The 22,566-nt window shown below is 48.3% G+C and overlaps 11 protein-coding genes across 11 annotated transcripts; 8 read left to right on the forward strand and 3 right to left on the reverse strand.

Moving 5' to 3' along the window:
• Positions 1-538: 538 nt before the first annotated feature.
• Positions 539-1,533, reverse strand: N7506_002400 (uncharacterized protein; the record flags this gene model as incomplete). The annotated part of the gene is made up of 4 exons (XM_056951696.1): positions 539-546; positions 599-899; positions 954-1,375; positions 1,440-1,533. The coding sequence occupies 4 exons, from the start codon at positions 1,531-1,533 to the stop codon at positions 539-541; spliced, it is 825 nt and encodes a 274-aa protein (XP_056817611.1).
• Positions 1,534-2,071: 538 nt separating this feature from the next.
• On the forward strand, positions 2,072-2,969 carry N7506_002401 (SDR family NAD(P)-dependent oxidoreductase; the record flags this gene model as incomplete). Its single annotated transcript, XM_056951697.1, has 2 exons — positions 2,072-2,421; positions 2,507-2,969. 2 exons carry the CDS (start codon positions 2,072-2,074, stop codon positions 2,967-2,969), a joined length of 813 nt encoding a protein of 270 aa, XP_056817612.1.
• Positions 2,970-3,526: 557 nt separating this feature from the next.
• Positions 3,527-4,438, reverse strand: N7506_002402 (class II fructose-bisphosphate aldolase; the record flags this gene model as incomplete). Its single annotated transcript, XM_056951698.1, has 2 exons — positions 3,527-3,797; positions 3,852-4,438. 2 exons carry the CDS (start codon positions 4,436-4,438, stop codon positions 3,527-3,529), a joined length of 858 nt encoding a protein of 285 aa, XP_056817613.1.
• A 373-nt stretch (positions 4,439-4,811) lies between these two features.
• N7506_002403 (SMP-30/gluconolactonase/LRE family protein) lies at positions 4,812-5,875 on the forward strand (the record flags this gene model as incomplete). Its single annotated transcript, XM_056951699.1, has 2 exons — positions 4,812-5,497; positions 5,569-5,875. 2 exons carry the CDS (start codon positions 4,812-4,814, stop codon positions 5,873-5,875), a joined length of 993 nt encoding a protein of 330 aa, XP_056817614.1.
• Positions 5,876-5,936: 61 nt separating this feature from the next.
• N7506_002404 (Zn(II)2Cys6 transcription factor domain-containing protein) lies at positions 5,937-8,179 on the reverse strand (the record flags this gene model as incomplete). The annotated part of the gene is made up of 7 exons (XM_056951700.1): positions 5,937-6,118; positions 6,176-6,364; positions 6,418-7,075; positions 7,140-7,193; positions 7,255-7,722; positions 7,784-7,985; positions 8,043-8,179. 7 exons carry the CDS (start codon positions 8,177-8,179, stop codon positions 5,937-5,939), a joined length of 1,890 nt encoding a protein of 629 aa, XP_056817615.1.
• A 452-nt stretch (positions 8,180-8,631) lies between these two features.
• Positions 8,632-10,447, forward strand: N7506_002405 (sugar porter family MFS transporter; the record flags this gene model as incomplete). The annotated part of the gene is made up of 5 exons (XM_056951701.1): positions 8,632-8,736; positions 8,788-9,064; positions 9,128-9,365; positions 9,419-9,999; positions 10,062-10,447. 5 exons carry the CDS (start codon positions 8,632-8,634, stop codon positions 10,445-10,447), a joined length of 1,587 nt encoding a protein of 528 aa, XP_056817616.1.
• Positions 10,448-11,364: 917 nt separating this feature from the next.
• N7506_002406 (zinc-dependent alcohol dehydrogenase family protein) lies at positions 11,365-12,553 on the forward strand (the record flags this gene model as incomplete). The annotated part of the gene is made up of 4 exons (XM_056951702.1): positions 11,365-11,460; positions 11,511-11,579; positions 11,630-12,383; positions 12,432-12,553. The coding sequence occupies 4 exons, from the start codon at positions 11,365-11,367 to the stop codon at positions 12,551-12,553; spliced, it is 1,041 nt and encodes a 346-aa protein (XP_056817617.1).
• Positions 12,554-14,152: 1,599 nt separating this feature from the next.
• Positions 14,153-14,449, forward strand: N7506_002407 (uncharacterized protein; the record flags this gene model as incomplete). Its single annotated transcript, XM_056951703.1, has 1 exon — positions 14,153-14,449. The coding sequence occupies one exon, from the start codon at positions 14,153-14,155 to the stop codon at positions 14,447-14,449; it is 297 nt and encodes a 98-aa protein (XP_056817618.1).
• Positions 14,450-15,075: 626 nt separating this feature from the next.
• N7506_002408 (serine hydrolase domain-containing protein) lies at positions 15,076-16,491 on the forward strand (the record flags this gene model as incomplete). The annotated part of the gene is made up of 4 exons (XM_056951704.1): positions 15,076-15,466; positions 15,526-15,662; positions 15,723-16,014; positions 16,070-16,491. 4 exons carry the CDS (start codon positions 15,076-15,078, stop codon positions 16,489-16,491), a joined length of 1,242 nt encoding a protein of 413 aa, XP_056817619.1.
• A 3,545-nt stretch (positions 16,492-20,036) lies between these two features.
• N7506_002409 (DUF3712 domain-containing protein) lies at positions 20,037-21,281 on the forward strand (the record flags this gene model as incomplete). The annotated part of the gene is made up of 5 exons (XM_056951705.1): positions 20,037-20,197; positions 20,248-20,672; positions 20,727-20,741; positions 20,801-20,925; positions 20,982-21,281. 5 exons carry the CDS (start codon positions 20,037-20,039, stop codon positions 21,279-21,281), a joined length of 1,026 nt encoding a protein of 341 aa, XP_056817620.1.
• Positions 21,282-21,602: 321 nt separating this feature from the next.
• On the forward strand, positions 21,603-22,154 carry N7506_002410 (uncharacterized protein; the record flags this gene model as incomplete). Its single annotated transcript, XM_056951706.1, has 1 exon — positions 21,603-22,154. One exon carries the CDS (start codon positions 21,603-21,605, stop codon positions 22,152-22,154), a length of 552 nt encoding a protein of 183 aa, XP_056817621.1.
• Between the last annotated feature and the right edge of the window lie 412 nt (positions 22,155-22,566).

A 22,566-nucleotide genomic window follows, 5' to 3' on the forward strand; every position in this document is an offset into this window, starting at 1 on the left:
TGCGGAATATCAGATTTGTCGAATCAGTAACATGGAGCAAACTTAAATCAGTCCCGGACTGTGCCGAGACCGTTAAAGCTCACCGTATCTACATACTCTGGCTGGCGTATAAAAATTGTGACGGCGCGAGGGAATGTAGCGAAGCATAGATATATGATGAAGTGTTCCATAGGTTTGCCAGAAAAAGAGAATTATAAGGAGTGGCAGGGAAAGAGAGAGAGAGGAAGCTCTCTATATCTATGAATCTACCTATGGATCTAACCAGCCCCATGCGTTGGAAACCTGACGAATCAAGCTGTCACGACAGACTCCGAGATCAGCGAATGTGCCGCGTGAGCCGCGTATGTCGAATAAGCCGAATAGGAGTTGTACCTACACTTGCTTACGACTTTATTATTATTTTATATTAATCCTGAGTAAAAATCATATGATAGTGTCAAATATGGCTCTATCGAGACGAGAAGCAGCAATTGATCTCACAGCTACATGTCATATTTCCTTCCAATCTCATTTTCTTCAGGGAAACCCAATGGCAGGTTTAACAAACTGGATTCATTAGCACGGTGGGTTGATTTTAGGAGAGAGTGGGAATACTCACTTCCTATCACACCATTCACTGGGATATCAATGGAAGTAGTGTAGCTAGCGGCCTCACTGAGGAGATACACATAGGCACCACCAAGCTCCTGCACCTCGGCCAACCGAGGGAACCCACCATAATACTTGAGTTGCTGTTCCCAATCTGGCTGTTGAGGAACCCAATATGTCATGGCGGTCTTCACTAGTCCGGGAGATACGCTGTTGACACGGATTCCGTATTGTGCCCATTCCATTGCCAAAGTGTGGGTCATGTTCCGCACGCCAGCCTTTGAGGCACCGTAGGGGGTAGAAGGAACGCGCTGGGATCTATTGTTAGGAGTGCTGCAAATAACTGGATTTTGAAAACGACTGACCTTATTGGGACGGTAGGAGGCCATTGATGCTGTGAAGACAACAGATCCCTTGATTCCGAGTTTGATAAATGCGCGAGCAGCAGCGCGTGCGGTATAGAAAGCACCGAAGAGGTTGACATTGAACAGGGTCTCAATGTCTTCCTTGGTGAAGTCAAGAGCGGCCTTGTGGTGTGTACGACCAGCGTTGACCACCATTCCATGGATAGCACCAGCTTCCTCAATAATCTTGTCGATCGCAGCCGTAATAGTCGATTCCTCAGTCACATTAGCGGTGACAGCAAAGAGCCGGTCTGGATAGCGCTTGGAGACAGCATTGAAATCATCGCCAGTCTCTCCTATATCAATGGAATAGACTTTCGCTGCGCCATTCGAGAGGCAACACTCGGCAATACCGAGACCGATACCGCGGTTGGCGCCGGTGACTAGTTTGAGGCGCCATTAGTTGATGTTATCTCACACGCCACCATCTTGAGCGGGAAAACATACTGGCAATAACCTTTCCGCCAAGAGTAACTTGGGTCTGAGGGGCATTTTCCGCCTGGGGCGCGGCCACTTGATCGGTTGCCAGAGAAGGAGTCATTGTGAGATGAAGTGAAGAAAGATTGATGATTGAAGCATTCACAAAGACAAGGTTGAGAGAATTGGGAGCAAAGCCCCCAATGCCTTCTTATAAATCATAAGAAGAACAGTCACATCAGCTTCCCCATCAAGAATATCTCCACGATCTCCCATTTCTCATAGTGTTCCTACTCCGCACCTCCCGAGTCGAGGTTTGTCCGAGACGAGCGCGTCGTGGCAATCCCGAGACGACACCAGGTGGGTCGACCTTGTGCCCCGAGACGGCAAGACAAACCCACTAACTCCACGATCATTGGACAACAAGACAGGACGAGGCCCCGGGGTCCACGGGTCATTTCCAGTGCGGAGAGAAAGATGGTGGGAGAGAAGTCAGCCCCAGTTGGATTTGAGGGACAAATGTGGGGGATGTCCCAGGTCTTCACGATGTTTGCTTCCAAGGTTTTTTGTTTCAATAACATCGCCAATCTTCTTCGATCTTCATCCTATCGACTTTTTCCGCTTCCACACCCACCAATCTCCTCAAAATAGCCCATTTCACAATGGCTGCGCTTCCTGCTTGGAATCTTCTCAAGGGTAAGACCGCAGCAATCACTGGCGGCACCACTGGAATTGGTCGCGCAATTGTTTTGGCATATATCACGCAAGGCTGCAATGTCGCAGTCAACCACCTGGGACTACCCCAGGATGAAAAACATCGACACAGTCTTCTTGAGGAAGTCAAAGCGATCAAAAACAAGGGCATCAAAGCAGGTGAAATTTTGGAGCTGTCCGGCGACGTCACAAACCCAGGGACTGGGTCTAATCTTGTCAAGGAGGCTGTGTCCAAATGGGGCAAGTTGGATATTTTCGTTGCCAATGCGGGTGTTTTCAAACAAGCAGAATTTCTCAAGTAAGTCAAATTGAAATACCGACATCAAAGAGTCGCACCGGCTGTCTTGTTGTTGAAATGGGATTGGGCTAATATAATTGCACAGAATCGAGCCAGCTCTCCTTGATCACAGCGTTGATGTCAACGTAAAAGGTTGCTTCTATTCTTGTCAAGCCGCCGCCCGCCAGATGGTGAAGCAAGGGCATGGTGGTTCGATCATTGGAATTTCTTCTGTCAGCGCCCTGCTGGGTGGTGGCTTACAGACCCATTATACACCAACAAAGGCTGCTATTCTCTCAATGATGCAGTCTATGGCTATATCCCTCGGAAAGGATCAGATCCGGTGCAACGCATTGATGCCTGGCACCATTGCAACCCAGCTGGCCGACCATGACATGAAAAACCCAACTAAAGTAGCCGCTCTGGAGGCACGCATTCCCCTTGGCCGCATCGGCGACCCAGAAGATATGGCAGGGCCTGCGGTTTTCCTAGCCTGTGAAGAAATGAGCCGTTATGTGAACGCTACTGGATTATTGGCGGATGGTGGAATGTACAGTAACCTGCAATAAGTATGGTTCATTGACTGGCTTCATAATGAAACTTCAATAAATGCCACACATGAGTATAAAAGATCGTTTCCTGCCTTCCAAGGTCCTTGTTCGTTTGAATCACCCGTGAAAAAATGCTTTCTCTCTTCAATACAAAAGCAGACAGACAATCCATCAATTTCAGTATTGAAGTTATCAAATATCCCTCAAAGAGAATATGATCTAGAGCCTCATTGTCGATCCAGAGCCTCAGAGCCTCATTGGAGGAAATATCTGCCACAGTTTCAAGTCGAGCCCAAGCTACCAAGTATCCATTCCATCCCAACATACGCAAGGGAGTCCTTTGGCCCCAGTCCCTCACTTCTCTCTGTGGGAATTCTGAAATTCAGTTACTAATGATACCTAGGACGAGTCTTTTCCCCTCATCCTGCCTCCTTTCGCATTATAGGCTAACTCAAGGAACTACGACATCTGTGTGTCCTTCAGTTTGGATAAGACGGAACATTATCAGGAGTGCATGCAAAGAAAACTGCTGTGCTCCTAGTCTAATCTTGATATTCTGCTAGCCCGACATACGGTCATGCCTTGCCCGCTGATCCACAGATTTCCATCCATTTAATCGTGAGATCCGTCACCTTCTGTATACCCTCGTCGATAAGCTGTGTATGCGGCATCTTTCCGACGTTGGCATGAAGATGGTCATAATAGTCATCCAGGACTAGTCGGTTCACGTTGATTTTGGTAACACCCGCGGCCACGCAGCGTTTCATCAGCTCCGGAGCAAATCCGTTGGTGCCGTGCAGAGCCAAATTGATTCTGCCATTTGCTTGAGCTTTGACTTTCTCAAATCTGATCAATTGATATTAGTGTTGTTTGTATCCAAATATGACCAGTCAGACTCACCTGTCGAAATCCAGCTGGGGGCTACGCGGGCCGTATTCACCATGGACATTGCCAAAAGATGGGGCTAGGACATCAACACCCGTTTCGATAAACTCATCTACCTCCTCAGAGGTTGTCATGCAGGCTTGAAGCCCCGCTGTGTCCATGACACCATCTTCTCCTCCTTCAATGCGACCGGGCTCAGCTTCGGTGGCCTTTTCCCGTTCGTTGCAATATTGAACCAGCTCTCGAGTCTTCTGCAAATTTTCCTCTTTTTCGTAATGAGACATATCAACCATTATGCTATCAAATGGAAGCTCTGCTGCTCGTTTCATAATGTCTGGAGACTGAGCATGGTCGAGGTGGATACTGATGGGCACGCTCGCACGTTTGGCGGCGTCGGCGGCAGCGCGCACCAGCAAGCCATCAGTAGATTCAATGGCCCAAGGAAAAAATTGGATTATGAGCGGTGATCTCGCCAATTCTGCGGCTTTGACCAAGCCTAAAATTTGTTCGATGTTGTATGCGATGGCGGCAATGACTCCGTAGTGACCATTTTCGGCGTCGCGAAGAATGCGCCTGTGGCAGTTGGCTTCTTTCCAGGACATTTTGGGATGGCAGAGAGTGTAAAATCCGTATACCAAGTCTCTTTGTACATTTGTTGTGTCAGATCATCTCATTTAAGAAAACGCTTAGCTGCGAGAAATGTGGCTCTCGAAATCGATGAGATGACCCCGAGACGGGGCACGGCCAACCCCACCATCACCCTCGCGAAGTTTCAGCATGGCCTCTATTCCTGAGTTCCTCTGATGTAGTGGGAGGGCTATCAAAAGATCCTTGAGCTTGCCTTTATGTTTCGCTAGGTATCACGGTTTTTGTTTTTTTTGTTCTGTTTTTTTTTCATCCGCACTCGTTCTCTTTAGCGACTTTTGCCCAGGCGATAACCCTTGTAAAAGCCTCCAGTCTTGCTAAAGCTTCATCATGCTTATGGACTCTGCGGCTTGTTTTCAGTACCATGATAGGCGCTTCTCGGCCATCGTTGGACCGACACCGACAATTCAGCTTCTGGTAGAGCATGAAGCTTACCCTTTCGCCCACGAGGCTGGAGTCTTCTGCCCCGAGAGCAACAGTCTCTATATCACAAGCAACCGATGTACTGGGCCCAACAATGAACAAAAGGTCTATATCACTCGAGTGGACTTGAATCATTCACCTTCGACATATGAACGAATTGTGACAGATATTCCTATGGCCAATGGAGGCATAAACTACGGTCAAAACGATATTCTCTTCTGCCCGCAAGGCTCCATGAGGCAGCCGAGCGGTTTGTATCGTATGTCAACACTGTCACACGAATCAGAGATTTTGAAGAGCGACTTCTTCGGTCGGCAGTTTAATTCAGTCAATGATGTGGTCGTACACACAGATGGCTCAGTCTGGTTCACGGATCCCATTTATGGGTTTGAGCAGGGATATCGGCCACCCCCACAGTTGCCAAATCAAGTCTATCGATGGTGCCCAAATAGTGGTAGTATCCGAGTCATTGCCGATGGATTTGGAAGACCAAATGGTATCTGTTTCTCGCCAGATGAGAAGATCGTTTACATCACCGATACTGATCGGGTCCACGGTGACGGGACCATCGATGATCAACGAGTATCTTCAATGTAAGAAGATGAATCAACTGAGCGTCCTTTTTGTCAAGAGCGCAGCATGACTGATACCAATCTCACGATAGTTATGCCTTCGATATGTCTGATTACGAAGGAGAAGTGTTTCTCACAAATCGACGCATTTTTGCTATGGCGGACCAAGGCATCCCAGACGGTATCAAATGCGACCTTGAAGGCAATGTGTACAGTGGTTGCGGGGATGGTATCAACGTATGGTCTACCGGTGGCGTTCTTCTAGGAAGGATCCTTATTGAAGGTGGCGTTGCAAACTTTTGCTTCGGAAGAAGTGGAGAGATGTTTGCTTTGAACGAACACCGGCTTTGGAGAGTTCGGCTAGGCGGGGCTGTGAGGGGGGCACTGCTCGGATTATAAAATTTCAATGGAATGCAGGAGAACAAATGTCACCAGATTCCGTTGCAAATCATTCGACTGGTTAAAAAATCAAGCTCATGTCCAACATGGCGGAATTTGCGGTTTTTGTGCGATCATGATCTTCCCAGAAGCTCTGCAGCTCCTCGCCCAGAGGTCGACTCGGCCAACCGCTCCGCCCACGACTGGATTCGAGGAGCTCGAGGATAGCTTGCCGGGCATGGCGGTCTTGGGTAAATTTCCCCGCTATTTCACATCAGTCCTGGCTACTTCCAAGGTTAAAGAAGACGGGCAAAGACTTACCGATATACACGGCTTGGGATGACATCAGACTAGACGGGGCATCTTTGAGCGCAGCGGCAATGCCACACACATTCTCTACGCAGCGCTTGATCACACTTTGTCGCTCGAGATACTGCTCCATACCTCCTAAGCTAGGCTCATGAGCAAGCAATAGAATATTTGATATACTGAAGAATTGAAGCGCCACGGCTGTGATGTCGAATTAGTGACGTTTCAATGTTGACTTGATGTTTTCTTCGTACCAAATATAGGCGGATGAATCCAGATTGGCTGAAAGTGCGACGAATGCTGTCGTGAGCCGAGTGGCAGTGGATTAAACTCGATGGTCAAATGCTGTTTCCATTCACCTAGCATTTTGCGGAGGCGGGTTGCCTCTTCCGCTCTGGGTCCAATATCTGCCTCAGTCGCGGTCTCCGAGGAGTAGCTGATAACCTTGGCAGTATTGTATATTGAGCGTGCGGCGAGCTCATATGGCGACAAGACAGCCAGTGGTTTCTGTGGGACCCAAAATGTAAGGGTCTTGCGTTTCTCGCGGAAAGCCGCCCAGATGTCTTGACAAAGCCACGCCCACCAAACAGCCGAATGCAGCCCCCCAGATTCCCCATGGATGGTCTGTGATCTTTGTATAAGGAAGACTCCCTCGAGATGTCTCTCCCAATCTTTCGTGGAGTTGTCAAGCATTTCGTAAGCGGATATTATCAATGTTGTTGCGAGTAGCTCCAGACTTCTTTTGTAAGCGGAGTATTGCATGGCCTTTTGGACATAGTGGAGAGTCTGATAATAATACTGAAGAGCCGAGTCCTCTTTATTTGGGGCGTTATGATCATCAAGGTGTGGGTTCAAAGCTAAATGCCGATACGCAAGAGCGAGTATAGCGTTCATCAGGCCAGCATTGTGTATCTGCAGTCATAATGTCAGCAACCTAGTAACGATGTACTTCTCCGGAAGGAAAACGTTTTCTCACAGCTAGATGCGCAACGGTCGTGGAAAATCGGGCCATAGGGTCGAAAAGATCTATCTGTTCAGTTTCATAGCAACATCAGTTTTTCCAAGTCATTCACATGGCAATGCAAACATACCCAGGGGCTCACTCGATCTACAAAATGTCCAAACAAGGTCTGCTCAGCTGATAAAAGCTCTATTGGCTCCCGCGACTGCCAGATATGCGCTTCTTCGAGCGCATTCTCCCCCGGTGCCCCGACATGTGTCAGGTCATGACTCCTGTATATGGCAGCAGGGGCGTCGAGCACTTGGGTTGCATGTTGGAGCGAGGTTAGTTGAGTTTGATCGTCAGAGCTGGTATTGTCCAGCGAGAGACTTTGATTCGCCCAGGAATTCTGGATGGACCACACTGTTGAACTATCCCGAGCCGCATCATTTGCAAGTAACCCGAACCATCGTACAGCCGCAAACGATGCGTTTGACGGGGACAGATAATTTTCTGGAATAGCGAATGGGCTTTCGTCTGAATTGAGTTGGTTTGTCGTCGATTGATCAAACTCAAGGGTGGGGGGAGGGGTTGGTATCGAGTGCCGAGCCAGACCCGGCTGGGGCGACGGGTTCAGTTGGCCCAGAAAGTACCTGATCAGTTTGAGTCGTACTCGATACATGCTCGGTGTTTTCCACAGGTGATGGTATCTGCTCCGCGCATAAGTCGGGACCAGTCTTTGTGAAGTCCCTATCGGAGACCGAAAAGCTGGTGCTGGGGCGGCCCGAGCTAACGAACTCGCAGGCATTGTCCTTTCTGGAACAAGCCCCGCATATGGGCTTAACTTCATCACATTTCAGGTGTCGCTTTCTGCACTGTACACTGCATCAACTGCGTCAGTCAATTAAGCACAATGAATTCGGATGGGGATCTACTCACCACCCGTTCCTTGTCCGTAGGCCGCGACCGCGTGACTTTCGGATGCGTGGTCGTCGGTAGGCTGATCGCGAATGCATCAAGGCGGTATCCTCGAGGTCTGCATAATCGACATCGTACGGGTCAAAAGGAGAGCTCATCCTTGTTGCAGCATCCCCCGCGTTTCTTCGTCTCGAGGGTCGTCACGTCGTGACGGGAGCAGGGGAAAGAAGAGGGCCCGGGGTATCGGGCCCCGGGGAAGAGGGGAGCTTACCTAATCCGGAATATCCCCCGGGGCCCCGGGGCCCCGGGGCCGTAACAGGGGAACTCTGGGGTAAACCGGGGAAGAAAAGTTTCATGGCTGTTTACCACCACCCTATCACGAAGACTTGCATAAAATTGGAAGTAGGCGCGTCTCGTGGCGCACATAATTTTGCCGTGGTATCCTTATCCCACACTTCCCAGGTTTCCAGGATGTTTTCGTAGCATGACGGAAAACGCGGAAATATATAAATGAACGACAATCCCCATTCGGCGCCACACCACGAGAAACCAAAAACCTTGGAAACTTCGAAAGTTCAATTACATTTTCACTCTGCCGCAGCGTTGAAGGATGTTCAAATCTTCAAAACCTTATTTCGGCCTTCGAGGTGGATGGCTAACCTTCTGGATCACGTTGGCCTGCGGTGCTGACATGACGCTCTATGGATATGATCAAGTACGCAATAGGTGATGCCTTAAGTTGTGCTGGGCTTATACAATACTCTAGGGAGTCTTCAGTGGAGTCGTGATCTCACAAGACTTTCTTCAGCTACATGGCCTTGCAGCGTCATCAAAAGCGTCATTACTGGGAACAGTCGCTGCCATTTATGATGTCGGTTGCTTTCTGGGATCTTTGTCTGCTTACTGGCTTGGAGAACGCCTAGGCCGTAGAAATACGGTGCTGGTAGGCACCAGTGTCATGACAATCGGGGCTGTTTTACAAGCCTCGTCCTATAGCCTGGGTCATATGATGGCTGGTCGTATCATTGCAGGCATTGGTAACGGTACGCAAAATGACAGATGACCCCCTCGGATCATTGGAATTAACGAGAATTTTCTCTTCACAGGGCTAAATACATCGACTGCACCCATCTGGCAGGTTGAAACTTCCAAGGTTGAGCTACGAGGTAAATTGGTCATCCTAGAGAATGTCTTGGTACTTGTGGGATTCTCGCTTGCGAATTGGCTCAACTACGGTTTTTCGTTCGCAAATGGACCAGTATCTTGGCGGTTCCCTCTTTCATTTCAACTCATATTCAACATAATCTTATTTTGCACAGTGCCATGGCTCCCCGAGTCCCCTAGGTATCAAAATGCGAATGCCCTCCTTCGGCGCCCCAGCACTAATTTTACAACAGATGGCTCGTTGCCCATGGACGCTCGGACGAAGCTCTGCAAATAATTGCTGATCTCGAAGCAAAGGAAATCACCGATCCTTTTGTTCAGCTTCAGTTGAGTCAGATTCTCTACAGTGTGGAGTACGAGCAAGCAAACAGTATAAGCTTTGGCGACATTTTGCGCAGACGAGGCCATGAGAAGGCAGGCACAAAAACAGTCCGTCGACTTATACTTGGAATGGGTGCACAGGCAATGCAGCAATTCTCGGGAATTAACGTCACTTCTTATTATTTACCAACAGTATTGACAAAGTCCGTGGGACTGGACGAATCTCTAGCGAGGCTTCTCACAGCCTGCAACAGCGTTCAATATCTTCTCTTTTCCTTGATCGGCATTCCCAACGTGGAGCGATGGGGACGTCGAATATTGTTGATGTTTGGTGCGGCAGGAATGTGTTTCTGCTATATCTTCATCACGGCTCTTATAAGGTACAATGAGATGCCCGAATATCCCCATCGACAAGAGGTGGCTTCTGCATCTGTTGCCTTTTTCTTCTTATACTATGTGTTTTTCGGGATTGGCATGCAAGGAGTACCATGGTGTAGGTTCCATTTTCTCAAGAAAATTCAATCTGTTTGTACTCTCTACTAATTATTGATATAGTGTATCCGACTGAAATTAACTCACTCACCATGCGGACTAAAGGTGCTGCACTAGGAGCTGCTACTAACTGGATTTTCAATTTTATGGTTGTTGAAATTACTCCAATCGGGATTGAAAATTTGGGCTGGCGCTTTTATATTGTTTGGGTTGCCTTGAACGCGGCTATGATACCTGTGATCTATGTCTTTTATCCGGAGACAGCCGGTCGCACATTGGAGGATATGGACGACTACTATCGTGGCAACCCGCCTCTTTTTGCATGTCTTGACAAGGAGGCGACCTCCAGCAAACGACCCAAGAAATATGAAGCCCGAGATGAACATATCATCCGGGAAAAGGAAGAACCAGCGATGCATTTGGAGGTTGCTGAGAAGGTTGAACCTTGAGTTTACAGTTTTCGAATTGCCGCTTTTTGTTAGAATACTTGCCAAAATGGCAACATCCAAGGACCAGTGCGATATCTTTAACTTTACTCGTTTTGTGATAAATATTATATTTCCAAGTCGTTAATACCGCTCGCACCGATGATCTATGTAATCCCAAGCTTCCAAGTGCAGGTTGCTCCAACCACCCAGTGATGATAGTTTGTCGAGTTTTGCATGTCGTCGGCAAGTGATCGGAGAAGTAGCAGGAAAAGAGATGTTATCAAGACCAGGAGAAAACTGACAAAAACTCCGAGCTAGGAAGGGATGATGGCTCCAGGTAAATGACCACAATAACAAGCATATAGATTCATCAAGAGAGCAAAAATGAGAAAACAGCATCAATTGCCCGAGGCTCTCAATCTCAACGATAAACCGTCAGCCAAGCCCTTCCCCACAAATTCATTTTACCGGAGTGTCCGCGGGTCTTCATCTGCGGAGAAAAGAGAGTTCACTTTTGTAATGCAGATCACGTATATTGACTCCTTATTGGTATCAGGCAAAAGTCTACATGATGCACCCACCAGACTCCGATCAGGACGCCCCGTCTCGGTGCCCTCGTCTCGGTGGAACATTCGCTCATCATTTCCTATTTAGATCTAACTCACCCCCTCGAAATAACTGAGATGCCGTATTCAACTCAGTTACCCAATTTCAAAATAATATCATCGAGTGACTTAAGCCATTCTCGATATAACATCTTTATATCTTGACACCCCTCCAAGACTTTCAATCGAGTGATTCATCAATACCCAAAATCCTAATTCGGGGTATTTCTTTAGTGAATCTACGATGAATAGACCATGTCATTTTGATCTTCCCCCTTCGATGCGAGCTTTGGGTTTGTATCTGGCTTAGCTCAACATCTTTAGGCGTACACCATGCTGATGCAAAGTAAATTTCTAGAATACAGTGAAGCTCGAAAGTTCAGCATCGTCAAGAAGAATCTTCCAACCATTCGTGAGGACGACATTTTGGTATGCAGGAAGCAAAATTTTGGAGGTTTCAATATCTAACATGTTGGAAGATCAAAGTAAAGGCTTCTGGAATATGTGGTACCGACCTTCACATCCACGAGGGTGAATTCGGAGCCCAGGCAAGTGGACTTATAGGCTTCCCATTGATATTACTAATGAGTGAATGCAGTTTCCCCTTGTCCCCGGTCATGAGACTGTCGGCGTGGTTGCAGCATTTGGCAGCGGCGTTACTGGCTTCAATATTGGAGATCGCGTAGTCGCAGACAACTCAGAATTGTGTGGACATTGTCATTACTGTCGCCGAGGAAAAGAGCTTTTCTGTGAGAACTTTATCGCGCATGGTGTGATGGTTGATGGCGGATTTGCGGAATATGCCAAGTACCCGGCGAACCGTGTTTTTAAATTTGAAACACTCTCCGATGTTGATGCGACACTGTTGGAGCCTGCAGCTTGCGCGGCTCATGGACTGGATAAGATCGCTCCTCAGATGGGCTCGAGTGTGCTTTTGTTTGGCGCAGGCCCGACAGGACTCATTCTCGCCCAGCTCCTTCGTCAAAACGGTGGGTGTCGGACTGTAATTGCTGCACTGGCGGGTTTGAAGCTTGAGCTTGCCAAGTCTATTAGCGCGGCTGATGAATATGTCGAGCTCCCGCGCGATGCACAGGAAGCGGCTGCTCAAATGGAGGAACTCCGAGCGAAAAACCCGTATGGCTTCGACATTGTCGTTGAAGCTACAGGCAACGCAGAGATTCTGGAAAACTCCATAAATTTTGTGACCAAAGGCGGTAAGTTGGTGGTATATGGAGTTTATGGTGACCATGACCGCGTTGCCATACCACCGAACAAGATTTTCAAAGAGGAAATCAATGTGATAGGATCATTCAGTCAGACCTGCAAGTTTCCAGCTGCCATCAACTACCTTGGTAGGTATTTCGCTATCACTGCATGACTTGGTGACTAATATTGAGCAGATAGAGGAAGAGTAAATGTGGGTGGAATTGTTAACAAGACATTCAAGTTGGAGGAATGGCAGGCCTATCTTGACACAATGAAGGATAAGTCCGTGATCAAAGCTGCGATGGTGTTTGACTAGCATGCCAATTGTATTTCGTTCATACGGCAAAGTTATAAATACATGTTTCATCGCTTTCAAGTGTCACGGTTGACTGCATAAGGTTTCCACAAAAAGCCATAAGTGGAACATGGGATGATTGTCCCCAGGTTCCGATCGAAATGGCAAATAGATAGCTAGATTTATTCTGACTTAGTTATTTGTAACCTCATCATCAAATGAAATGCGTCATATCCATAGATTTGAATAAGGTGAGTCATGTGACTGGTGTGGATCAACAGAGCCGCATGCCCCACATTTATGAAGATTGTTGGGGTGTAAGCCTTCAAGAAGGTTGAGCAAAAAGAGAATGAAAAAAAGTCAGGTCAGAAAAAGAAGGGAACAATAGCTTCGTTTCAAGGTCTCAATGTTGTGGTAAAACCCAACCGCAAAGGAGCAAAAAAGAGGGTAACTGCCGATCAAGCCTGCCCCCGGAATCGATGCCCGGGACATGTGTGGGCATTCCTCGGCCCCGCTACCGGGAGGAACTTGCTGACCTCTTTGATAGGACTCGCTAAACATCGCTATGCGTGTTTAGCTGGCAAGCTCCCCATTCGGTACACAGGTAGCCCGTTCTCGCCGAAGATTGCTGACCTCTTTGATAGGACTCGCTAAACACTGTGTGTCGCTGGCAACTCAGCTTACCGGGCTAGACGCGGCACCGCCCCTCCGGGGGTAGCGGTGCTACGGACTGTGGTCCCGGTGACCACAGATAGTACCGAGGGTAGCCCTACACTTAAACCAGTTGGTCGGCCAACTTGGAGAGGCATAACTCACAATGGTCAGGTGCTGAGTGACCACTGAGCTACTTTGGGGACCCGTTACCAAATCCCGACTAGTCAAGCCTGCCCCCGGAATCGAACCAGGGACATGTGCGCGGAATACTTCTCAGCAAAGCAGGGTCCTGAGTGCACTTAAACCAGCCAAAGCTGGAGAGGCATGGCTCACAATGATCGAAACCACTGAGCCACCTGAGCGGTGATTATAACAGTATATAGTCTCACGGGCATATATCCCTCTCTTTTCTCCCAAATCGGGACAAAATTAAGCCAAAAGGGCAAACCTGTCAGACCTGCGAATTGAACTGGGCCCCTGCTCCGCGAAAGGACCTTTCCATTCACAGTCCACACACGGTCCCGAAGGCTGCTAGCTAACAGCTCCGGCCACTCGACTAGTTGGCCATTCGAGTCACTTTTAGTGCTGCTAGCCAATTCCACTACCTATCACTCTCCGTTTTACCAACGATGCTAGAAATAAGACGTGATGCCACCCAGGTAGTGACCAACCATACTCCATGCGCGAGACACAATATAACTAGGTTCCACCAAAGCCGAACCTCCATAGCTATCAGGCAAAAAAGTTGAGTGTAGCTGAAATGGCAATTGTAAAAGTCTCGTACACTGTTCACCTTATTGATCTTGTCACCGGCGTGTCCATGTTCCTTCCTAACCCTCCACCTTCGGTGACATCTTCGCCATGACAACAGGTAACCTTAAAAGTCTATCTTCCACTCCAAGCCAACAACTCATTACGGAGGTCTCGAAGCTTATCTCCCTTTTGGGTCGCCCAAGGCTAGCCGCGATGTTCTCCCAAACAGCAACAGGTGAACTGCAGGCACTCATGCCCATCACTACCGATACCACCATGTCTCTCGTCACCAGAACTCTACTCGCATACTTGAGAACTACTCACCGTCGCTGGTTGGTTTTCAATGGTCAAAACTTGGTGAAGATCACTACACCGTTGTATGAGATGCCACTGGATTGTGTTGATTGGGTGTTGATTGGTGTTTACGGCTCCGAAAACACCGCGTTTGCACAAACGGCATTCGGTGACGCCGTGATGATAACGGTGAGCCACAAAAGGATCTCAACTTAGGCAAGTTGTCCGTACAGCTACTCTCTGATCCCGTCTTGTTTACTTGACTAGGCCATAACCCGCCCCTCGAGACCTCTCGTCTGCTCACGACCGTCACAGCAAGCTGATGGGAGCCGCCCAACGAAGATGACCGGATATTTGCCACCCTGATTCGCAAACTGCATGGCCATGGCGATTGAGACCTTACCTCTGGGTAGCCAACCGAGGCCCCTAGTAAGACTGTTACAGCCACCACCGGGATCACAAGATTCGGAATCCACGTCGATGAGAGGGATGAGAAGCTAGGTATGAGAATGCAGCACTGGGCATGGGTTTGCAAGGATGACTGAACCGCTAGCAGAAGATACGATAAGCATGCTGATGTTTTATCTTGTGGTCAACATGGAGGAACGCGTGCCAATTGGCTCCAACAAACTCTCGGGTATCAGCAGCGGAAATACCCCTCCCCCGCATTGGAAATATGACTAATCAGGTACGGAGTCCACGTTCTGGAGCAGCTGCACATACTTGGCTCTGTCACCACTCTCGCAAGTGTTAATCCTCGAACTATCCCATCGCAAACCTTCAATCCTTCTCTCCGATCACCCATTCACCAAGCAAACCGACTGGTTGAGCGACATTCCAGCATGGGTTCCCTCCCGACTACCACCATCGAGACACTCAAGGACCGGATTGATTCAGCTTGCCGCAATCCGGACAAAGTACTCCCGGGGGCTGCAGTTGCGGTTGTCGGCAAGAATGGAAATCTGTTGTTCTCCCACGCAGGAGGACGGAGAGGGCACGGGAGCCCCGAGCCCTTGACCACTGACAGTGTGTTTTGGATCGCGTCGTGTACCAAATTGATCACCGGCATCGCATGTATGCAGCTGGTGGAGCAGGGTCTACTCTCTTTGGATGACCCCAAGGAGCTTGAGGGAATCTGCCCCGAGTTTAAGGACATCAAAGTCCTGCAAGAGAATGGCGATTTGGTGGAGAAGAAACGAGGCATTACACTGAGAATGCTATTGAGTCACACATGTGAGTTATTGCGAGCAGGCATGTAATCTCTGGGCCCTCTTCTGATTCATGTCTTTTAGCTGGCTTTGGATATGCTTTCATGAACCCAAAATTACGAGACCACAACCTGCCAGCTGGCTATGATGAGTTCTCGGGACATCTGAGCGACTTCAAGCAGCCACTGATAAACCAGCCAGGAGAGGCCTGGGAATATGGGGTATGAGCCCATGAACAAGGATTCGTGCCAAGGTCGCAGCTGCTAACCCGACATGGACAGATTAACATCGATTGGGTCGGCATTGTGATCGAACGTGTATCCAGAAAGTCCTTGAACGATTACTTCCACCAACACATCTTTGAGCCGCTGGGTCTCACTCATATCACAATGTTCCCCACCGCAGAGATGAAGGACCAGCTAGCCTACATGCACCAAAGAGATTCTACTGGTCAAATCCACACCCGGGATCATTTGCTACGACGACCGCTGATCGTGGACAATGAGTCCGATGTGAAGTCCTTGTTCAACAGCGGTGGAGCAGGGTGTTTCTCAACACCGGAAGATTACTGCCGTGGGTTCCCATCGCCTTTTAGTGTCCCCTGATTTATTGCCTAACATCTGTCCAGAGATCCTAGCGGTACTTCTCAACGACGGAACGTCCCCAAGCACCGGAAAACAGCTTCTGAAGAAGTCTACCGTTGACGAGATGTTCAGTGACCAGATCGGAAATCTGCCACCCTTGGCGGAAAAATACATTCCCAACCCAAAGCCTGATTTGATCAACGCAGGAACTGGATTCCATCCGACGGTTGAAGGAGATCGCCAAGGCTGGGGACTGACGTTCTTGCTTAGCGGTGGCAACACCGGCCGATCTCTAGGAACTGCACAGTGGTCAGGGCTCCCTAATCTTTTCTGGTGGTGTGATCGTGAAAATGGCGTGGCGGGCATGATATGCGCGCAGATTCTTCCGTTCGGCGATGCCAAGGTGTTCAAGCTATACCAAGAGGTCGAGGCGGATATCTATAAAGGTCTTGCAGAGATGAAGTAGATTTCCAAAATGCCTCGTTGTATCAAATTAGCTGGATATGCATGACATTTTCAATGGGATTTTTAAACACGACCTGCAAAGTACAAATGGTCTACATGGTCGTATTCAACCGGACACCATGGCTTCCAAGGTTGCAATCAGAATCACGATGTTAAGTCACTCGAGATGCTGTTGAAACGCCGGCGACATACGCACATCTGATGATACCGACCTCGATGGACGAAGATTCACAGTAAGCGCAAAGTGAACATCCTCATTGGTAGAGCACGACTGAGAAATGACTTCACATCCGTACTTCAGGTCCGTATTACACGCTAGGATAACGAGTGTAGTGATCAAGACTGCAGAAAATGTTTCTTTTAAAGTACATTTGAAAGTGTAAGTAATGTCTCATGTATTGGATAAATAACTGTTTGTCTTGCGTTTGAATCCTACCGAGGGGGTTGGAAGAGTTCCCGTTCCCAAGATCAGATCAGTTGCAAGGCAATCCCAAAAGGATGAATGTCTGATCCGCTGTATGTACTGAACTCAAAGATGGAAGTTTTGAGACAGGTACCAGCAGGTCAATTTTGATCGTTGTCCCGCATGAGCCCTCCAACAACTCCCAAAGGTGCACAAAGGCGAAAAACTCATGTCCGTCCACGGACCTTCGTAAACGTTTTTGGCCCTACCCTTCCCCAGTTTTGTAGGGTGGACGCCTGAGAGTGTCCCCCGGGTGTTCTCAGACAATTGAAAGAGACCTTCCAGTGTAGCCTGTAGATGGAAGAGATATGTCAGTACCAGGCCAAGCTGTGGAACACAAACCAAGGTGGTGGAAATACGCACAACTGAACAAGTTCAAGGCTCGGGGGTGACAAAAAGAAATGTGAACAGGTGGGGAGCAAAAGAAGAAGAAAGAAATTTGAAAACACGATGGAGGAAGGTAGGGGGGCGAAAAAAAGATTTGAACTTGAGGGTAAAACCAAATGAAAAGCGCGCAGTGAAAACAAAAGGAAGAGGAAGAAGTTGGCGAGTGAGAGAGATGTGAAGAAGAAAAGAGAAGAGATGTGAAAAGGGATGAAGAGAGATGAAGAAGAGAAGAGAAATTGAGACAGGGAGGAGGTATTTATAGGCAGTCCTAGAGAGACACCTGGCATCCGAATCGGGAAGGTAGGGCAAGTTCATAGATCTGACAGGCGCCTCTCCCGGAACTAGGCCCAAAGGGGATAGACACAAGTCACAGTCAGGCCAATCAGAGAGAAAATACTAACCAAGATATTCTTGGTACGCGTCCGCTGCACAGTTTTAGGACAACACTTCTCTCAACTCTCTAACCTGGGGTCGAGTTGTCTTCAAACTACGTCTGTTATCAAAGTTTCAGTTGGTAACCTACATCATCCATCTTAAACTACTGAATGATATATCAGTTCAGAGTCCTTCCATCCCCACCAGTCGGAAGCATCAGAGATGAAACTGTGCATTTATTGAGATCCCAAGTGAATCCAATGCTTTCCGCGGGACGCTACAAGTCCCAGGAACAAAGCCTACCTACTGTACCCACCTTTACTTCGATACGATCCTCCGCCCCTCGTCGATACAAGCGATCTACAGACTACCTCAAATGATATACATATTTCACGACTTGAGACAACACACAGACGAATTGGTTCAAAGCCAGAGGTTGACACAGCTTTGAGAAACAACTGTGGAGCCAGCACTCTCTCTGCAGTGGAATTCCTCGGGAACCGATAGACGCATGCCAAAACAGAAACATCATATAGTATCCCTGCCGAATTTTGGAAAACTGCTAACCAGGCACGGAGAGCGTGGTGGGGGCCGGCCATGTTCGAACATTATCTTGTCGATTTGGACTGGCGCAAGGCTTGCCTCCGCCATGAGACCTTTGAAGCTCTCCAGAAAATATGCGTTCAAAGAGCAGCATAGATCCACAAACAGCATGCTGCGGGTGAAGGTCCTAGATCAACCAAAAGATCAGTGTGTCGACTTGCCCGTTGATTTTGCTTGCTTGAGAACTCTGGCGCAGAGACACTTCAACATCTGCAATTCAATTCCCTCACCTCAACTCCCCCGAAGTCGACGGTCGACCTGGTTGGGAGAATCATGTACGGTCGTTAAGCCTGCGCAATACGCAAATCCTGACGTGGTGGCCCCGTTTTGGCACCGAAGATTAAGCCAACTCGTCGCCAAATCCCCCCAAGGCCGCAAACAAGAGTCGATGAAAGAAGCGTCAAGCTCGCGATAACGATATCCAGGCTGCTGCGCTCAAAATTAACACCCTCGAGAGAGACTGAAGTCAATCAAGAGCAATGAAGTTGCCCCATTACCTAGCGACCCGCTCAACATGTTTGCCCCATGTTCGACCTGGATACACCGCAATGTGGAATCCTATTTTAAGATTACCGAGTGACGTTGGTGTCCTCAGGGCCTTTAGCTTCATCACGCCAAATTCAGGTTGGCTTACCATGTTTCAACTTGATCCTACAGAGCAGGCGGGCCCTTGGAGGGTGCCAATCGCACTCACCATGATCGTCGAGATGAGAACGCTCAATGTAAGTACGGAGTACGGATTCGTACCCCGTACTTACATCGTCAAGGTATCATTTCTATGCCTTGCTCAACACGGCTCGTTGAACAACATGCCATATCATGAACACTTGTAGCACGGAGTATGTTGAAATAAGAAACGATCGTCTGCTTGTTGTTGAATCTGTCACGGTAAATCATATCACATGATTTCACTACCAAGGTGTGATGTCATTATCCACTGGGATCACTCCACAGTGGGGATACGGAGTACATCCCAAAGTCATTCTACACAGCAAAACGGTTCTTCAAGACTTCAGTCTCCAGGAAGAACTCTGTGCAGGTCTCACCACTAAGTACGCCGTTCGGAGGACGGAGGACGAAGTACTCCGTAGCGGGCCCCCAGTTCTAGGGCAAGATACCCACAACCGAGGTTCCTTTGGTCGGCCGATCCCCCTTTTTTGTGCATGATCTGCATCCACAGCATGTCGGGTCCAGAATGTACGCGACCCTGCACCTTTTTTGGGCTAAGCGCCCACCGAGTCTAGCCAGCGAGTCTTTTAATTGGCCACATGGTCGGCTTCTTTTTTTGAAAACGTCCCCAAATGTCTGATTCAAGCTTCAGCTTGCGATATCCATACTACGGATGGCTCACAGCAATATTCGATGTCGTTCAATTGTTGGACCGGAGACTAGTCACACAAGCATTGTGAGGTCTCAGATCAAAGTGGAGCTTCCAACTCATTTACCGTACGAAGAGATCCATACGGAGTATTCCTTACGGATGAATTTATGCGACTTCCAGCTCGATTTTTGTTCACTGTATTCCATGTGAAAAGTGGGTCGATCGACACGAGAATCGCAAACCCCCAAACACCTGATTTATGGGAGACCTTGTTTCAACTCTTTTCTCTGACTTTTGCGACCGCTGAGATACTTATTGTGTATAATATGAGAGGCGTTTGTCGCACTGGCGTTCTACAACCTTCACGACCTAGGTGAACCTGCTGGCATTCTACACCATGTCAAAATCCGAAATCTCAGCTACCTCTGATGTGAACGAGGCTCTTCCTACGCCCGCAAAGCAGACATTATGGAACCGCTTTAAGTCACATATGAAGAGATTCTGGTGGGCTTATCTGATCGCACTGTGCGTCATTGTTCTGGTCACCGTCCTCCCCATGTAAGTATTCCCCTCAGGGCCCCTGAGTGATCAACTGCTCATTATTGCAGCCTTTATGTTGGAGTCCCTCATTTCGCAGAGAACTATATCAACAACTCCGCGTATGGATATAATGGCCTCGAGATCACCAATCCCAGACCAACAGCCTTCCATGTTAAGCAAAGAAAATCCCTGCCGACAGGGGGTGCAGTAAGTGGAAGTGGTCACTTGGACGCATTCAATGCGACATGCCGGGTTGAAGAGACAAACGAGGCCTTCGGGTCTCTCTCGGTGCCTCAGATCTCATTCGGCAATGGCGCATATCTAGACATCAGTCAAGATGTGGAAGTATCCTGTGTCGACTGCATGTCTAAGATTGCCACCAACGCTGCATCAAATAAGAGCTCATCTCTCTTGCTGGAAGGTGCTTCGGATTTGCACCTCGGGGGAATTCCAACCGCGCACGTCAATATTCAAAAAACCATGCATGTTGGTAGTAAGTTATCATGAATCGACCGTACCCACGAGACGTGCTGACCAACTCCACCAGGCTATAATGTTACAGGTGAGACCTGACTCTCCACTCATATGTCACTGCACGGCATTACTGACCATTTGATAAAGAATATCTCAATGCCGATGGTGGATTCAACATAAGCAGCATAGAGCTATTGGATCCTCCGGTCGATGGATACAATTTTAATGCCACTATCGCCGTGCGCAACCCGGGCGTATTTAGTGTTGAGCTGGTACGAACAAATCCCTTTTTGGAATCTATCAAGTTTGAGCTAACATATCTATATAGGGCCGCGCATCGTTCAACCTTACATTAGGTGACAAGGATTTAGGATACGTCGTTCTGCCTCATCTATTTCTGGAACAAGAACCACGAGATTCGGTAGTCCTCGGGTCAATTGATAAAGCTATGTTGATTCACGAAGCTATTACAGGTGATGATGACTTCGGTACCGTGACAATTGGCATCCACGGGCACAATTGCTCTTACAATGGGGTGGACATTCCTTACTTCACAGCCGCAATCAAGGCTATCTCTGCTCCTTCAAAGATCGATTTGTTGAAATATGCATCAAAGTTGTTTTCATGATCTTTGTATGCTGATTGATGCGCAATGTTATAAATGAAATTGACCTGTATGAAATCATCTCGGCAGATTCTTTGTTCAATGCACATTAGGAAGAAAGGCCAATCTTGGTAAGAGGGTTATGCGGGCAAGGGTCTTTGTCTTGCTTTGTTGCGCCGCCATCAAAGGTCTAGGTATTTCGTTTGTGTCGTATGTGCAAAAGGAAGTACCAGAAAGTATAAGTACCCTTGAGCACTCCGAGGGAAGGGGGGTTTCCATCGTTCAAGTACGACGAACTCGACATACCTCTGAAAGCACTGACCCAAACAACTACACTATTTCATCATGTTCAACACGTTCATGGGCGGTCAGGTTGACGCAAAGTCCCCTGAAGCCAAGTATCTGCGGCTTGTTGAACGCTTCAAGTCCACGCTGGAGGAAAATTTGCGGATGGTCGGAAGCCTGGGCCAAGATCAGCAGCCCCATCACAAGGCAGTCGCTGAGAAGCTCGACAAACTTGCCAACCAAGTCACTGAGATTGAAAAGGCAAATCTGGACATGGTCAAGAGAACGCCAAACTGTGGAACTATCGCTAAAAAGATGGGGTTCTACGGTAAAAACTCCATCTTCTTGAAACTGACTCAAGCCCTGCGAAATGAAATCCATACCCTGGGAAAGACCATCCAGAAAAATGGACAGACATTTGGTAAGGGCAAGGGACGTGGAATGGATGTAGATCAGATGGTGAACAGACTGGGTGAAATGTCTTACGCGATCTTTGACGGAAATCCTCATAGAGATCACAAAGAACAGAAGCGTGACAGGCCGCCCATGCTCGGAAACCAGGCCGGCGGTAACCAGGCCAGCGGTAGCAAGCCTAGGATGAATCGGCGCTAGCGGTGAGTGGCGCCAACGTGCCCTTCTTCAAATGATTTCCAGAGCTGAGCAAATCAGACCCAGTGAGAATTCCGGACCAATAGCCAGACATACTAACCAATCAATCAATTTCAGTTGAGAATCACTGGGTGATGTATCTGATGTAATCTGTAGATGTAAAAAGGGTGATGAAATGCGCACGCAGATTTAACAATCACTAACAGACCAGACTCCACAATCCATTTTCCTCCCCAGGGCTTGGCGTCCAGCTTACCTATGCTCTCACGTTATCCCGCGGAACCCATCCCGCTTCCACGGCCCCTTCCGAAGTCATCTCCTTGCCAATTTCCTCGACCAAGCAAGATAGCTAAGTATGACACGCTCCTTGAAACTACTCAGCAGTCTTGATCATGCTTCAATATTACTTGTCTCC

This window comes from Penicillium brevicompactum, assembly GCF_028827555.1.
Source record: "Penicillium brevicompactum strain IBT 35665 chromosome Unknown utg000001l_segment0_segment0, whole genome shotgun sequence".
NCBI classification, from domain to species: Eukaryota; Fungi; Ascomycota; class Eurotiomycetes; order Eurotiales; family Aspergillaceae; genus Penicillium; species Penicillium brevicompactum.